Source organism: Gambusia affinis, linkage group LG10, assembly GCF_019740435.1.
Source record: "Gambusia affinis linkage group LG10, SWU_Gaff_1.0, whole genome shotgun sequence".
NCBI classification, from domain to species: Eukaryota; Metazoa; Chordata; class Actinopteri; order Cyprinodontiformes; family Poeciliidae; genus Gambusia; species Gambusia affinis.
The window spans coordinates 5,471,581-5,488,672 of NC_057877.1; the positions used below are offsets into that span (position 1 = coordinate 5,471,581).

Consider the following 17,092-nt stretch of genomic DNA (forward strand, 5'->3'; position numbering starts at 1 on the left):
ACACTTGGAGTATAGTGAAAAATCACCTTTTTTAAACGTTGTGTTATGTTATTCCCTCCTCAAACACCTGGAGTGTTGTCTTAGACATGTCTAATTTCAAGGCGTTAAATTACGAAGTTACATTTCTTTTGTCATATTTGACATATACAGCATATTCATAATAACTGAAGGTAGCTTAGTTACTTGATTGTGCTATAATGTGATTCTATGTGGCTGAAAAACATAACATCGCCCCTTTAAAAAGCGCGCTCTCTTCACCGTCATGTGACCCAACCAGGAAGTCATCTATTGACAAAAATAGAGCGAAATCAACTTGTCTGTGCATGTCTGCAACACGGCAATCTATAAACGCATTCTGTTCCTTTTAGCGTGTCGACATGTCTGACATATTGGGGAAGATAAGAAACACCATAACCGAGAAAAAGAAGACGGCTCTCAGTCAGAGCGACCTGCAGACCTTTGGTTTACGAGGTGCGGATGCTTGTTGACTCTGAGAGAAGTTACAAACTTTGTATACGTTCATTCAAACAGTGAGCCAGCGCTCCCTTTAGCTATAAGCTATTGTCAATATGTGTTTATAGAACTGAGTTCTGTAGTTTTTAAAACTTGTACATGTCTGCAGACGAGGGGTTTGCTAGTGACAGCTTTGGCTGACCTGCTTGTTTCCAGGGATACAGCTGAGAGCCTACCAGCTGGACGGGGTGCAGTGGCTGACCCAGAGCCTCAAAGACCAGCAGGGCTGCATCTTAGGGGATGAGATGGGTTTGGGTAAAACCTGCCAGGTGTGATTAAGATTCATCAACTTACCCTCCATATTGGTTATGTAAGGTCTGGGCAGCAAGTTTAGACTATATGAGTCTCCTTAGTGCAGTTCTTTTGTATGTCTTAACACGACATCAAAGCTCTCGGACAATTGTTTGCATGTTTCAGAGTTTGCCATTTATTTAGTTTGTGAGTTATACACATTGTGGTACCAGTAATAGAAGTGGGTGGTATGGACTTATAATTTTATCATGACATTCTGCTGTACCAAAGTGACAATAAAAACTATTTAATAATTTTTTTTTTAAAGTTAACTGTATCTCTGTGACTGCGTGGTACAGCATTCATAGCCCCACAAACACAAATGCTGCTATTCTAATTTGAAAGAAGCTTCTGCAGGATGCCACTTATTTCAAGAAATGTGATTTTTATCACCAAACTGCACACAGGAGCTTCATGTAATCATATTTTTGAATTTACTGTCGTTTGTTGATGCTCTCGTGGCAAAAAACAGTGGAGAAAATGATAAAAATAATGTTTTAGTAAATTTTTTGTGACAACAGAAATGTATTGAGACAACAATAAATCAAAATTTGTGTAATAAGAATTTCTTTTACTGATAAATGATAAACTGTATGATAAATGCCAACCCCTAGTCAGAAACAAGTAAATAAATTTTTATTACTGTGGAAAACATGTCTCATAAGTTATCGATGTGCTTCTGCTAAAGCTGGATTTATCTGAGCAGATAAAATTACAGTCCCAGTCCTGCTTCTTTTGTTCACATTTAATTAACTCCTTCTCCAGACCATCTCTCTGCTGGTGTACGAGTCAGGAGCTCTGGGGAAGAAAGGTCCGTTTCTGGTGCTGAGCCCCCTGTCTGTCATGGAGAACTGGAGAAAGGAATTGGAAAGGTAGAGTCAAATCTGTCGGTGCTTTAGCCCCATCTGTAAATGCTTCCTGTATAAATTATCCCAGCTGTAACTCACTTCGCAGCTTTGCCCCGTCTCTGACGGTGCTGTGCTACAAAGGAGACAAAGAGAGACGGGCTGAGATTCAGAGGGAAAAAACCGCTCAGGACTTCCAGGTTCTGCTCACCACATACGAGGTCTGCGTCTGCTGGGCGAAAACAAAGTGGCTGAAGGTTTCGTTGGCTTGAACCTTGAACATGTATATATGTCATTATTTCATTCGCAGCTGTGCCTCAAAGATGCGTCGTTCTTGAAAAGGTCAGTGGGTTCTCGTTCACTTGGCTTTGTTGAAGTTTGAGTTGCGACTCAGGTGGGTGTGGATTGTTAAAGAGACCAAAGAGCGGCCGTGAGTGAAGCGATTCCTGCCGACGTTGCAGGAAATCTATAAATCCTGCTTGTGCGATCACTGTATGACGCGTCGCATCGTTTCCTCTCATTTTTTCACGTTGCTCCTCCTCAGGTGGAGGTGGGAGGTGCTCGTTGTGGACGAAGCTCACCGGCTGAAGAACCAAAACTCTCTGCTGCACAAAACCTTGACAGAGGTACTGCATCGTGTCTTGAAGAGCCTCTTCACTGCTTTTCTTTCTAATGTTTCTCATTCATACTTTCTCTGAACATCAGCTCAGTTGGTTTGTGTGTTTCCTGCTTAGTTTTCAGTTGGTTTCAGACTCCTGCTCACAGGGACTCCCATTCAGAACAACCTGCAGGAGCTCTACTCCCTGCTGAGCTTCATTGAGCCCAGCATCTTCACACCGGAAGAGGCTGACAACTTTGTCAGCTCCTACTCCGATGTGCGAAGTCGACCTGCTCTGGGTATACTTTAAAATTACAATGCGAGTCACGAATACAGAGTAAAAGTATATGCCACATTACAACCATAACTCTAATGTTGTTTTATGTGATAAACTGACACAAAATATAGTTGACCTGTTGGAAAATGAACCCTCAGAGTTTAGTCTCTGTTTACTAATTAGGTGGGTTCTGAGAGCAATTGATTGCATTGGCTTTTATTTAGAGGTATCATCGGAGGAATTGGTCCTGAGGACAAATGCATGCCACACTTTTCAGACTTTTATTTGTGAAACAAAATAATAATAATAATAATAATAATAATAATAATAATAATAATAATGATGGTTAGTTGTGTAGCACATTTCAGCAACAGGACTTTACGTCATACAAACATTATAAAGTTGGTGTCCGATGCCATTATCAAAATGGGACGTCAATATTCATCACTGTTCCACTTACTGCTAATCAGAGGCATCTGTAAACAGGTGGGCTTTTTGACTAGAATTAAAGGAACTTAGTGTTTCAGCTGTGTTGCAGTTTTCTGGAAGTTTGTTCCAGATTTGTGGTGTATAGAAGCTCAATGCTGCGTCGCCATGTTTGGTTCTGATTCTGGGGACGCAGAGCAGAACCAGAACCAGAAGACCTGAGAGTTCTGGAAGGTTGCTATGACATCAGCAGGTCTTCAGTGTTGTGCTGCTACATTCAGTGATTTATAAACTAACAACAGTATTTTATAATTTATTCTCTATATTCAGTGCAAAGACTGTAGAACTGGTGTTATGTGCTCTATCTTCCTGGTTTTAGTCAGAACACCAGCAGTAGCATGCTGGATCAGCTGCGGCCGATGGTTATGTTTCTCTAGTTCTTGTTGTCCTCTAATCCTGGAGATGTTCTTCAGGTGATAGAAGGCCGACTTTGTAACTGTCTTTATGTGGCTCTGAATGTTCAGGTCAGAGTCCATCACTACTCCCAGTTTTCAGAGCTGACTGCTAATTTTTTTATTTGTAAAAACTGAAGCTGTGCGTTGACTCTAGATTGTTCCTCTTTAGGTCAAAAGATAATAACTTCAGTTTTGTTTCTGTTCAGCTGGAGAAAGTTATGGCACATCCACACATTTATTTGTTCTAAGCATCTGATAATATGGATTCAGAATTACCTGGTCAGATCGTATTGTAGAGCTGTGTATCATAGTTGTGATAGCGGATCTTATTACTCGTTATAACCTGAACTAGCAAGCGCATGTAGAAATGAAACATGAGGAATCCCAGAATTGAACCTAGGGGTACACTGCATGTGTCTTCTGTCCGCTCTGATAAGAAGTTACCAATTGACACAATTCCTGTTCTTCTTTGTTGAAAACCATTTCTAATTCCATTGTCGAAACCATGTAGCCTTTTTTCTTTCTCTTTATAACATGCACCACTTTGTGGTGGTCTATCACATGTTGTGCATCGTGGAAGAGGTTCAAGCGGTTAGTTTGAACAAAATATTATTAGTTATCTACTAAGGATTCAGGTAGACAAGTTAAAAGATACATAAGTATAATACAATGTTTCATGTCTGCTAGCTTCAGAGCTTCAAAGCATTTTGGAGCCTTTTCTGCTCCGTAGAGTAAAGTCGGAGGTGGCTTTTGATCTGCCCAAGAAGACAGAGCTGGTGGTGTACCACGGCATGTCAGCTTTGCAGAAGAAATACTACAAAGCCATTCTAATGCGGGATTATGGTGAGTGACTGTTTTCTGAAACTTGGCAACAAAGGTGATATTTGTCAAACAAAACAAAACAAAAAAACAACCTATCTCTCTTTGTGTGGAAAATTTCAGACGCTTTTGTAAACGAGCAAGGCAGCAAGAACAGACTGCTGAACATCTTGGTGAATTTGAGAAAGTGCGTCAACCACCCATACCTGTTTGACGGTGAGACATGGGGAAATGCAGCTGGGGTTCGGCTGTAGAAGCTGGTGTTGCGTCTGAGTGACTCTGTCCCTCCTTCCTGTTTTTAGGGGTGGAACCGGAGCCCTTTCAGATCGGGGATCACCTCATTGAAGCCAGTGGAAAGCTGTGCCTGCTGGACAGCATCCTGGCCTTTCTACACAAAGGGTGGGCACATCCATGACGCTTATTGTTTGGCTCCACCTAGTGGCATTGTAAGCTCTGTCGGATCTGTGTTTGCTGGGATGTTTGCTGAATTTCTAAAATACAAAGGCAACAAATATAATCTAAGTTGAAAAATCTGGACACCCCTTCAGCAGATATAATCTTACAGTTCTCCATTTTGTTTTGGATGAAGGGGCCACCGTGTCCTGTTGTTCTCTCAGATGACGAGGATGCTGGACATCCTTCAGGACTACATGGAGTACAGAGGTGAGTGGGACAAAATACACACATCTGGACATCATCTCTCTATTCTATTCTATGTAATTCGCTCAACTTATTTTACTTGCCTTTTAAAGCGTATCACAACCTATTATATCATTTTAAAACTTTACTCAACATTATTAGTTCATTTATTTTGCACTAAAAATTCCCTGCTTGCAATACAGAGACAGGGCTGCTGTGTTGATTCAGGTTCTGTGAGACACCAAGTGGGGGTCGCAAAAGGATATGCAGAATCATATGATTTGACCCCCGGAGGTGAACGTAGAGCCAACTGGGTAAAAATTAAATAAGTACATTATTATCCTAGTATTTGTGGACAATATGGCTAAAACAAACTTACCACAATTTAAACATTTCACATCATTTAATATCAATAATCATTGATTGGTTTTAGGTTGAAATAACTAAAATACAACCAAACTGGTGGCGTGACTTTTATTTTTTATCAGTCATTTTCACTCCATGCGGTTGTTTTTTATTTTTATTTTAATCAGTAATGAGTCCCAGTGGCAAAACATGAAACTGCTGCTGTGCACGTTGCCATTATGTGAGTGAGTTGCGAGGCAGCCAAAGAGTGTGTGAGTTAATTGATACCACCAACTTAGCAGCCCTGTGATTAGTATCATTTATATAAAAATAAATTCATATTAAAATACATACAACTATTTTACTTTGTATTTATTTTTAAGGTGAAATAATATGTGAACTTTTAGGGAGCTACCATGTTGCAAATAGGGGATCACAGGCTGAAAAGTTTGTTAGTCCCGTGTTTCCCTAGCAACCGATGCAGGATCTGCCTGGCTTCTCGCCAAGTGACAGTTTTCTGTGCTTAATCCTCGCCACGCACCATAATGAGTTTTTCTGTTCAGGCTACAGCTACGAACGCATGGATGGGTCGGTTCGAGGCGAAGAGCGAAACCTTGCTGTGAAGAACTTCAGCAGCAAAGATATCTTTGTGTTTTTGCTCAGCACTAAAGCAGGTGACTGGAAATTATTTTAGTATTTAGTTTAAAATACAGAATGAAAAGCTAGAAAAATCCTCCATGTCTTGAACTTTCACCTTTTGGTGCATAGTAACTTCGTTTACAGACATTGTTATCCTTTCACTTTTATTTTGCAACACCCAGATTGCTGCAAATGAAGCATCTTTCTGCTTCATTGAAATTTGTTGTTTTAAAAGTGAACTTCATAACATTAAACTAAAACCGCTGTCAGTTTTATTAAAATTTTACAAAACAGATTTTAAAGAATTCCAAAGTCGAAGGAAAGTAAAACGTTGCTTTCGTTATTTCTATGCATGTTTTCAGCCTTACACATCAAGAGACTGGAATTACCACACATCCTCCTCAATATCACATGGTGCAATATTGCACATACTGATATTATGATTCGGTACAGCGTGTAACTGCAGACCGCACTGCTACTTTTAAGACATGTTGAAAATTTAGAGAATCAATAAGTCCATTTTTCTTTTTTTTTTCTTTTTTTTTAGCATTATGTGCTACTTTTTTTTTTGTTAGTTCATCTCTCATAATCTGAGCCTAGCACATTTGAGGTATGCGGTTGCAACATTATAGAATGTGAAAAAGTTCAAGGGGTCTCTTGCAAGACGCCATGTCCGTAAATGTTGAGTTTCTAGAATACGCAGAGACAGGAAAAGGGACGGATCAGACAACGATATGATCTGCAGCAGAATGTTAGTCTGGTGCTAACAAGGCCAGCAGCTTATTTTTTTTTTTCAACGGAGGGAAAAAAGGGCGATTTCCTGTCACAGCTTTCGCTTTCTTCTAGCTTTATAAATGTCCCAACTGCACACTACAGTCACACTCAGCTCAAACTATGTAACTACTGAGACGGCATGTTAAAAAAATCATTTAAAAAAGCTGACGTAATCACTTAGCAGCTTATTGAAGGATCTTTAACAAAAATAAGTTCCAGTACAAGTTTCCACTTCCTATGGCCTTTTAATCCATACAGCAGGGCATTTTTTAACACTTTCTGCTGTAGATCCTGAAGCACAAAAACGCTCAGACCTGAAAGTTTGGACTCTTTAGATGATCTCTGTTTTCTCTTTACGACGCCGTCCTTTCAGGCGGAGTTGGCCTCAACCTTACAGCTGCTGACACTGTTATTTTCGTGGACAGTGACTTCAACCCCCAAAACGACCTGCAGGCTGCGGCGCGCTGCCATCGGATTGGCCAGAACAGGTGACATTCCAACGAAGCTGCATAGCAAACCATCTATCTGATTACTGGCAGTAATGCATTTTACTCTACATGAGAAAGACTTCCCTTTTTTTTTTTTTTTTTTTTTTTTTTTTTTTCGGATATTGCTTTCGCAAGTGTGGGAAAGTAGACCTGTTCATGCCAGTAAGGTTATCTGTAGCTGCCAGGAGTGTTATCTGCCTTTTGGTGTGAAAGAGCTCTTCCTGTTCACAGCTCAGCATTGTTCTCTGACAACCTTGATGGAAACTACTAGAAACATTCAGGCTACCTGCTGAAGGAAACGTCATCTAAAACTCTTGACTTTTCTCTTCAGACTGATGCTTTTATGGTACACCAATTATTTTAAGCTTGGTTTTTATTCAAATGAGGCACAACCAGCGTGGCGCCGAAACAATTACGTTTAATAATTAAGTAATCTTCTCTGTTGATCTACCCCCTCGTCGTTTCATACTTTTTAGGTTCAGAGCAAATGGCAAGACTGCTCACAGGATTCCTATGCAGCCTCGAAAAGTGTGTAAACATATAGAATATACTTTTGGAAAAATGTTCCAAATCTTAATAAGTATGGAAAAAGGAAAATTAAGGATACTTCTTACATTTTCTAACCAAAAATCTTAGTACTTCATATTAAATGTGCTCCCTGTTTAGTTTTTAGACCAATTTTAAATCTGGTTGAACTCGACCTGTGGCTAAACTAAACTGCCAAACAAAATTACTAAAGTGGCTATTTTTAGGAATGGATGCAAAAATTTTCAACATCTATTTTAAAACGTTTGCCTTTAGGCTTTGTAGGCTTTGATGCTCCTTATTTGAAAAGTCTAAGAATCGCGAATGTTGAAATAAAGCTTATCTTAACTGATCCAGGTCAGTAAAAGAAGCGATGACCCTGTGCACAGTTTGAACATTTGAAGCCACTTTCATCATTGTGTTGATTCGTTATCTTTGGCATCTAAACACAACCAGACTCTGTTATTGTTCAAGCCATGCCAGAGTTCGGACTTTGCCCTTAAAATGTCAAGAAGTTTCTAGAAAAAAAGCGCCTTAGAAATTTTTGTCTGGTTATATAAATGTGTGTAAGTGATTGTCTGAAAAAGACCCTGGTCAGATCTAAGCATGCCTATTCGCTTTGAACGCATTCACTAATGATGCAAAATATTTTTTTCTTTTTCACCAAATTTTGTAGCTTGGTTTTGAGATTTGAAAAGCGGACCTGACCCTCCCATGGTAAAATGTGGAAGCAGCCTCTGGTTTGATATTTACCATCGTTTCCGCAGTTCGTCTCTCTAACCTTTGAGGAACCCTGATGTTTTCCAGGCCTGTGAAAGTGATCCGCCTCCTTGCGAGAGACACCGTGGAGGAGATCATGTACTCTCGAGCCGTATCCAAGCTGCAGCTCACCAACACTGTTATCGAAGAGGGCCGCTTCTCTTTGCTGGATCAGGCGCAGTCAGCTGCGGCGGGTCTGCAGGTCGGCGATCTTTTAACAGAAACACGCCGTCAACATGATCGCCCCCCGCCCCGTTCTTCTTCCAGCTCTCTTTTTGATTTCTCCTTAACAGCTGAGCGAGATCTTGAAGTTCGGAGTAGATAAGCTTTTATCGTCGGACGAGAGCTCGATACAGGAAGTCAGACTGGAGAAGATACTGGGTCCATCACAGGATGGTCAGTGGGTGGATGATGATGATGATGATGATGATGATGGATTCTCACCACTAGAAGAAGAGGTGGAGAACGAGTCTGATTCTGATGAGCAGAGTAAGTGATTTTAAATCACAAATTAGTGTGAATGACTAATCATTTTATTTGGCTGTCACTTTTATCTTTAATCTCAAACACATCTACAAAAGTTATTAAAACAATAAAAAAAATAGTTTTTTTAGTCCAAGTTTCTACTCATCAGTAAGGAATCAGCCTGTTCTTGTCTGCAGTTTGTTTAATGACCCAACCTCCTGGCTTGATTAATGTAGGATTGGAACGATTAATCATAATTTATCAATTACTGAAATAATCTTCAACTAGTTTAGTAAATGATTGATATACTGAAGAATACAGGCTCAAAAACGAGTATGTATGTTTTAGCCAAAACTCCTCAGGTGGTATAGTTTTAGCTTCATCTGGTTCAAATTTACTGTGTTTTTTAATTTTAGGCAACAAAATGTTTATTATTTAAAAAAGGATTTGAGTTATTTTTCTTTATTTGTTTTTTAAAATGAATTTCTAATATTGCTTCAATGAAAAATCTGTCAAATTTGCTCTAAAAAGTGTGATTAATCGATTAATCGTCAGAGTAATCGATCAATCGATTACTAAAATAATCGTTATTTGCAGCCCTGGATTAATCTGACCATCATATCGCCTCACCCTGCAGATCACATGTACTTCTTTGAGGGGAAAGACTACAGTAAGGACCCGAGCTCAGAGGACCAGAGGAGTTTTGACCGGATCCTGGAAGAGCAGATGGCCGAGTTTCAGAAAGCGGCAGGAGAGGGACGAGCTCTGCGGCGCAAAGCTGGAGTAAGACTCTGTCACTTTCACTTCCAACTAAGAGAAATGTTCCACTGGTATTTGGGAATTTCGCTCGTAAAGTGTGGAATTTGATTCAAGGTTTTTTTTTTTTTCCCCAAGTCTGGATAAATATAAAGCTGCAGCTATCGATTATTTTAGTAACTGAGTATTCCGTCGATTAATCAAGTAATCAAAATAACATTCTGCAGATTTTTCATTTAACCAGCTTATTTAATACAATAGAAATGCATGAGAAAGTGCAAATCCACAAATAATTCAATTAATTTAAAATAAACATGTTATTACCAAAAATGTAATAAGAGCATTCCTTTAGAGCGGCGGTTTTCAAAGTGTGAGGCGCGCCTCCCCTGGGGGGCGCCAGAGCACTTTAGGGGAGGCGCGGTGCGAGGGAAAAAGTAAACCGGAAAAGCTATCTGCTTGCTGTCTACTGATGTGAGAGAAACGTCTTTTACGCACACGATCAACTCTGTGGATTTAGGAAAAAGTTGGTACTGTGGGGTGCGCGTGTGGAGTGGGGATCAGTGGAAATGTTTCCCACCTTAGAGGATGTTTTGGCCAGTGATGTAAGTAACGTTACTGACGTCGGACCACTTTCTTCAGTAACCAGTAATCTAACGCGTTGCTATTTCAAATCCAGTAGTCAGACTACAGTTACTTATCAAAATAATTTTTGTGTTACTGTGTTACTATCTTCTTTTGTTATTTAATCGTATTTCCTCTACTCGTCTTGTCGAGTGACCGACGCATCTATGTGACAGAAATGTAAACAATGGAGGGAGATGCGCATTTTGTTGGTGGAAAAACTGGAACTATTTTCAGTTTCTGTCGCCAAGTCCGATTATTATAAGCGGCTTTGGGCTTCATCTTTTAAAAGTCGCTTGCAAGTTTAATGAGCGGCGGGTTGCGCCTTTTTGGGCTCGTTTTTGAACGTGAAGTTGCTCATTTGGGCTTGGAAATAAGCAGAGACTCAATAAATCCCAGAATTTGTCCGTCATTAAGGTAGTTTTAGTCAGTCTCTCCCTGTTCATCATTTCCCGGATGATCCGTCCCGCTGTGTCTTTGTTAATGTCAAGTTAATTTATTACCTCTGAAAGACGTTGAGCTTCGCGTTGCGCTCCAGAAAACTGCAAACATCGAGACCAATATGAACAGCGCAATAAACGTGAAAACAGCCACGAATAAACGTGTCCGTAGTTGGCAATAGTTATAATGGCAAGTTAGCACCGTTATAATTATTAATATTACGGTAAGTGTCGCAGCCATCTGAGCTGTGGAGCTGCAGGAGGAGCTCTGTGCGCTGCGACATCAAACTCAGGGGCGTAACGGGGCGCAGCAGGCATTGGGCTCCTTGGAGGGGGGCTCACCCTTTCATTCTTTGAAAACCCCTGCTTTAGAGTACACTTAAAAAAAAATACTTCAAATATTGACATGTGAAAGCTCGACCCAGTCAGCTTAACTTCACATCAGCATAATTTATTTCTTTAAGTCATTATAGCTTAAGGACAAACCACTAAATTAGGTTTTGCTTAAAGAAACACAGACCTGCTCTAAGCTGACTGTCGCCTGATTTAAACAAGTGACCGACTGATTTCACTTGTTTAACGAAACACGTTTCATTCCAGCTTTCACATTTAGCAAAATGTGAAACCTGGAGGTTTGCTCTACTTTTCCTGCCGCGGATGCATAAAACAAGATCAGTTTCCTTTAGTGAAAAGCTGATGATGTTTTGTCCCAGTTAACTTGAAATAGCTGCAAAGGAAATGAAGTTTGTGAACTCATAAAATCACCAAAGCTGACTGGGGGAAAAAAAAAAAGAAAAAAAGATCAAATGAGGATTTGATCTCATGGCCCACATTCTGTATCTCCCATGTTTCAAAAACCTTTGTTTATCTAAAAGAAAAGGAAAGTAATTTGCTTTTCTAGATATGTATAGACTAAGAGATACAAATCTAGTTTTGTTTATGGTGTCACTCTGAATTTTACAGCGTCTTGTAGTGAAGGGAAAAATACTTGTCAGAAATTTTTGGGGAAAAAAAATCTCATTAAAATCCAGTAGGCTTTTAGTCACCTAAATGGTAAATGGAGTAAAATTGTGTAAAATATAATCTTTGTATAAATCCAGTTTCATTAGAGAACCAAAAGCATTGCATATTTACCCTGACTGCAACAAACAATAATATTGTTATAAAGTCTTTCTAAAACTCATTTAAAGTTGTCATGCAATTGATTGGTTTATTAATCATTTCAATAAGCCTACCCATAACTGCAGCAGAAAGTGTTGAGACCAGGAAGGTAGAAATGAGTGATTAATACTTTACACTTCCAAAAGATTCTTCAGCTGAAAATGACGCAACGTGAAACATACGACCAAATAAAACCAAGTTACTAAGACAGAAGACATCCTGTCCTGCGGTCGTACTGTCTACAACATGGAGAAGTATAAATAAATACAAACATGTACAGTTTTATTTATAATGTGCTATTCTCAGCTATCTGGGGTTTTATTAAAATATTCTTAAAAACCCTGAGGACTTATTTAGAGAGGCGTTTGTCCTTCATTGTTCAATTCTCTTCCAGTCTTCGCTCTCAGTCGCGTTTGCGATTCCAGCGAGGAAGAGGAAACCCCTCACTGAGGCAGAGCTGGAGCTCAGGCGGCAGAGGAGGCAGGAGGCTGCAGCCAAGAGAGCCAAGATGATGGAGGACAAAAAGAGGCAGGAGGAAGAGGAGAAGCGCAGGAAAAAGTGAAGATATTGTAGCTGCTTCATCATGGGCTCTGACATGTCTGTGTTTTCTGTCACTCTTAAATTATTTTTGATTCTTGGTTAACCATGCAGAATGGCCTGGTGGGACTCCTGTGGCTATAAGTCACTTTGCCTGCAGCTTGTAGACAGTGAAGAAGAGGAGGAAGACGAAGAGGAGGAAGAGGATGACAGCAGTGTATGCTCTACAGACTCAACCTCCACGGATATCCGCTACGTTCTGGGGGATGTTACTCATCCCCACACAGCGAGGGGAGATGCTATCATCGTCCACTGTGTTGGTAAGGGCTCCATGTAGCCATGGCGACCGGATGGTTTGTGTGACGAAATTGATAAAACAAAACCATAGTAACTTGGGAGCGTGTCTTGGGCTGTATGTTCCTCTTCTCAGAGTGTTAAATGTGTGCAGATGACTCAGGGCGGTGGGGCAGAGGAGGCCTGTTCACGGCGCTGGAGGTGAGATCAGATGAGCCACGAAAGCAGTACGAGTCGGCAGGGAAAATGAAAGGTAACGATAACCCGCAATGACGAAGAAAATGAGCAGTAATTCAACTAGACATCTTCGTCTCTGTGGTCTGGTGGAGCCTGGAATTCCCTGCGGCTCTTTGTTTCAGATTTGGAGCTGGGAAACGTGCTCCTCTTCCCCATCGACGACAAACAGTCGAGACTGGACGGCCGAGATCAGGTAGGTTCTGTTCGCAGAGCAATCTGTAAAACTCAAAACTGCTTTAAAGATAAAATACATTTATGTATCTTAAATTATAGTCTTAAAGTATCTTACATTCTTTAAAAAAAAAATAATAAGTTGGCCTTAAATATGTTTTAAATTTTGTCGTGGCGGGACTGTTTAATCTCATAAAACCTTCAAACTGAGTTGCTCAAATCTGCTTGGAAAATGCACGCTTGTGTTTTGCGATATGTGCAAAATCTTTGCAATATTAGAGCTCATTATGACAAGATGCACCTTGCTTGGATTCTCGTGTGGTTGCAGACTTGCAAGCGGTGATCAGATAACGAGGTAACATGATTCAATCTCCTTCTCGTCACCCCAGTTAGCCCTGATAGTGGCACAGAAAAGAGACAAAGCCAACAACCTGTCTGGGATCCTCCTCGGTGCTTTGGACGAAGGACTGAAGAAGATTTACTCTGCAGCTAAGAAAAACAGCGGTATGGGGAAGAACGGAAGAATTTTATCAAGTTTACTATGAATTTTGTCTCCTGTGGTCTTGTTTGTTGGTGTGTTGATTAATGCAGGTCAAAATGTAAGTAAGGTACACCAATATTTGTGGGACATCAAGTGATGTCATGTCTTTGAAGAATGGGTGACATTTTATAAGTTATTCTGTTCAGAATAGTGCATGTATGCAGAGGTCAAAGGTGTGAAAGTCTACAACGGTATTTAACCGTTTCAGTACGGCCTAGGATGTTGTCTTACTTTATAATGTTTGTTTTGTTTTCATTTGAAGATTGATGGATGGGATGATATTTCAGTGGTCTGTGGAAGCCCCCTTGAAAGTTAAATAGTCATTAATCAAATTAATCATAATGTAGAGGAAGCCATTAGTTTCAGTTTCAAGCATTTATCATGCTGAGGTGAGTAAATCTTCAGGAATGCAGGCACCTAATGTTAATGCTGGGTCAGTGGTGTAAAGTTTGTGTTGCAGTTGGATTGACTTTGTTCCAGTGGAGCAAATCTGCAGGAAGGTCCGAAGGTTTCGACATGACAAAACACAGAAACATCCAAAAACACAAAATCGTACCAAGTATTTTTTGTCTGGTTTCACATGTAACAAGGTATTTTTCCCATGTTGTAAGTGAAATAATCTGCCAGTGGAACCAGTAGTTTTTCATCAATATTAAGAATTTATTGTCTTAAAACAAGCTTCTGTAGCTTGCTGAGAAGTTACTTGTAAGTTACTTTTGTCTTATTTCAAGTGTACAAAGATATTTGCACTAGAAACCACTCCAAAAATACTCGATAAGATTTGGTGTTTTTTCAGAGAAGGTTCTGAGACATCATGTCTTCCTATTACACATATGTAATAGGAAGACATGATGTGTAAAATGAGCTCATAGATAATATTTATAACCTGAGCATCTCTTGTTTAGTGCTCAGATTTATGCTGTTCTGACTTCAGTTCAGCATGTTTTCTCTTTTTGCATCTTTAGCCAGTGTTCATCTTCCTCGCATCGGTCACTCCACCAAAGGTTTCAACTGGTACGGGACGGAGCGGCTCATCAGAAAACACCTGGCCTCCAGGGGCGTTCCCACGTTCATGTATCCTTCAGCGCTCCCCTGCCAGAGCCCGTACTGAGCAGAACTGCTGCAGTTTTCACTTAATCTGAATGGCAGATATTATCACAGCAGAGCTGTCAAGAAAACAGTTTCTCATCAGACACCTGCAGCATCAGCTGCTGCTCATCAAGCACCTTTACCGAGCACAGACGGGCCAAGGGATGAGACAGGAACCGAGGGCCCGGGTCCGTCCGCTCTGCCACGCAGCTCCAGCCCTGCGGAGCTGCCCAGCTTCATGAAGGGAGTCCGAGTGTTTTTCTACAACATTCCCGCTTCAGAACGGAAGAGGTTGGCCCGCTACCTTATCACATATCCTTTTCCTAACTTCTGGGTGTAAAATTCGACAGTTTTTTTGTAAATTCGTGAGGTTTGTAACGGAGAACAGAGTGAGAAAACCCTTAGCTGAAGTCTACGTATGACGGAGACGAGGAGGACGTCATGAGTGAAGACGTCACGCACATTGTTGCAGAGGTGGAGAATCGCATCCAAATGCAGGTCAGCTCAAATTTACAGCAGAAGTATTCACACACCTTAAGGTTTTCCACATTTTGTCACATAACAGCCACCAATTTTATTTTATTGCGATAAGCCATCATACCACAGCATTTAATTGTGAAGTGGAAGGAAAACTATTGATGATTTTGTTCTAACAAATGAAAATCTGATAAGTTTACCAGGCGTTTGAATTCATCCCCCACCACTTTGGTGCCTCTAAATGAAGTCCAGTACAGCTAATCTCCTTGAGAAACCACCTCATTATTAAACAGAGACCACCTGTCTGTAGTTTATCCAAAACAGCCTCAAAATGGTACACAGTTGTTAAAATGCCAGGTTATTAGAACAAGTACAAAGTCGTTTCAAAACTTTTTGCATATATATTGTGACATGTATTCTGTTCATTTTAACCAAAACAACAAACAAACATATAAAGCAAAAAGAAAGAACTTTTACTGCGTCCGGAAACACACAATATCACACTCATTCACCCAAGAATTCGTGGATGAATGAGGTACTTTGTTAAAGTACCTTTTGGATCAGTTTTAGTATTACATTTTCTTTATGTGACTGTTAGCATCCCATAAAAAGTAATATAATGGCCAAATTAATCTCCAAAACACAAATCTGAATATGCTAAAAGACTTGCAGCTCTGTTGTCAGTGAAGGTGTTTCAATAAAGCATTGTTTCAATGGACTCTGAACATCCGACTGCCACATTCTTTTGATATTTGCATATTTAGAAAAACATATTTTTTACTTCACTTCTCAGGCACTCTTCACTCTGTGCTGCTCTATAAAATCCCATTGAAATACATTGAAGTTTGCTGTAAAGGGGGGAAACTCGAGGGGTGTGAATAGCTTTGCAAGCCTCTGTTTCAGTTCTGCAGTCATTTTAGACGCTAAAACACTGAAATTTTCCTCTGCTCTGTGTGAACCAGGAGCTGCTGGATCTGGTCCGTGAGAACCAGCAGGCTGTTGCTGTGGAGACGGCCTGGCTGGAGTCCTGCTTCTCCAAACAACAACAAGTCAAAACGGCACACTTCCAACATCAGCTCTGAGGACAACACAGCGTTATTATGTTTATGTTTGATTAAATCCCATTTTTAAATTGTGTCATTTGACAAGCTTATGAGCACGCTGGGTGGTGTACACTACATTTCAATGATTTTTTAACCTGACCATTAATTCAAATCTGAATATGAAGTTCATAAATGAACTCAATTCCCAGAAGGGAAAATGAAGTTTTCTCACCTGCACTTAACTCAAAGTTCAATATGGCTGCTGCTTTTATTAAATGTAGATACATGCAGGAATAAACAGTTTATTTGCACATCTGGTAGTTTTTTTTTTCCCCCCTCATAACATCTTCCCTAAACATGCATACATGACAATTATTTGTGAACATGTGCCTTTAGTGCTTGAGTGAATAAAATGCAGGCACACACTATAGTGCCAAAACGAAGGGGTGTGGATGAATTGGAAAAGCGATGTAAACAATCTTTAATTTAAGAAGTATTCACACACCTTAAGGTTTTCCACATTTTGTCACATAACAGCCACCAATTTTATTTTATTGCGATAAGCCATCATACCACAGCATTTAATTGTGAAGTGGAAGGAAAACTATTGATGATTTTGTTCTAACAAATGAAAATCTGATAAGTTTACCAGGCGTTTGAATTCATCCCCCACCACTTTGGTGCCTCTAAATGAAGTCCAGTACAGCTAATCTCCTTGAGAAACCACCTCATTATTAAACAGAGACCACTTGTCTGGAGTTTGTCCAAAACAGCCTCAAAATGGTACACAGTTGTTAAAATGCCAGGTTATTAGAACAAGTACAAAGTCATTTCAAAACTTTTTGCATATATATTGTGATATGTATT

The 17,092-nt window shown here is 40.0% G+C and overlaps 1 protein-coding gene across 1 annotated transcript; it reads left to right on the plus strand.

Moving 5' to 3' along the window:
- The first annotated feature begins 280 nt into the window (after positions 1-280).
- On the plus strand, positions 281-16,536 carry chd1l (chromodomain helicase DNA binding protein 1-like). The gene is made up of 25 exons (XM_044129735.1): positions 281-471; positions 670-782; positions 1,570-1,676; positions 1,759-1,870; positions 1,960-1,991; positions 2,194-2,275; positions 2,384-2,546; positions 4,093-4,248; positions 4,348-4,440; positions 4,527-4,623; positions 4,814-4,887; positions 5,772-5,882; positions 6,995-7,109; positions 8,442-8,595; positions 8,687-8,882; positions 9,496-9,641; positions 12,231-12,394; positions 12,488-12,693; positions 12,822-12,920; positions 13,027-13,097; positions 13,465-13,579; positions 14,582-14,690; positions 14,766-15,017; positions 15,122-15,203; positions 16,145-16,536. The coding sequence occupies exons 1-25, from the start codon at positions 378-380 to the stop codon at positions 16,262-16,264; spliced, it is 3,063 nt and encodes a 1,020-aa protein (XP_043985670.1). The 5' UTR covers positions 281-377; the 3' UTR covers positions 16,265-16,536.
- The last annotated feature ends 556 nt before the right edge of the window (positions 16,537-17,092 follow it).

What these genes read in the sequence shown, in the direction of transcription:
- chd1l (XM_044129735.1), top strand. Translation starts at nt 378, where the DNA reads ATGTCTGACATATTGGGGAAGATAAGAAACACCATAACCGAGAAAAAG. An exon ending in TTTGCTCAGCACTAAAGCAG is followed by an intron (nt 5,883 to 6,994) that starts GTGACTGGAAAT and finishes CCGTCCTTTCAG; the next exon opens with GCGGAGTTGGCCTCAACCTT. An exon ending in TGCAGCTAAGAAAAACAGCG is followed by an intron (nt 13,580 to 14,581) that starts GTATGGGGAAGA and finishes TTGCATCTTTAG; the next exon opens with CCAGTGTTCATCTTCCTCGC.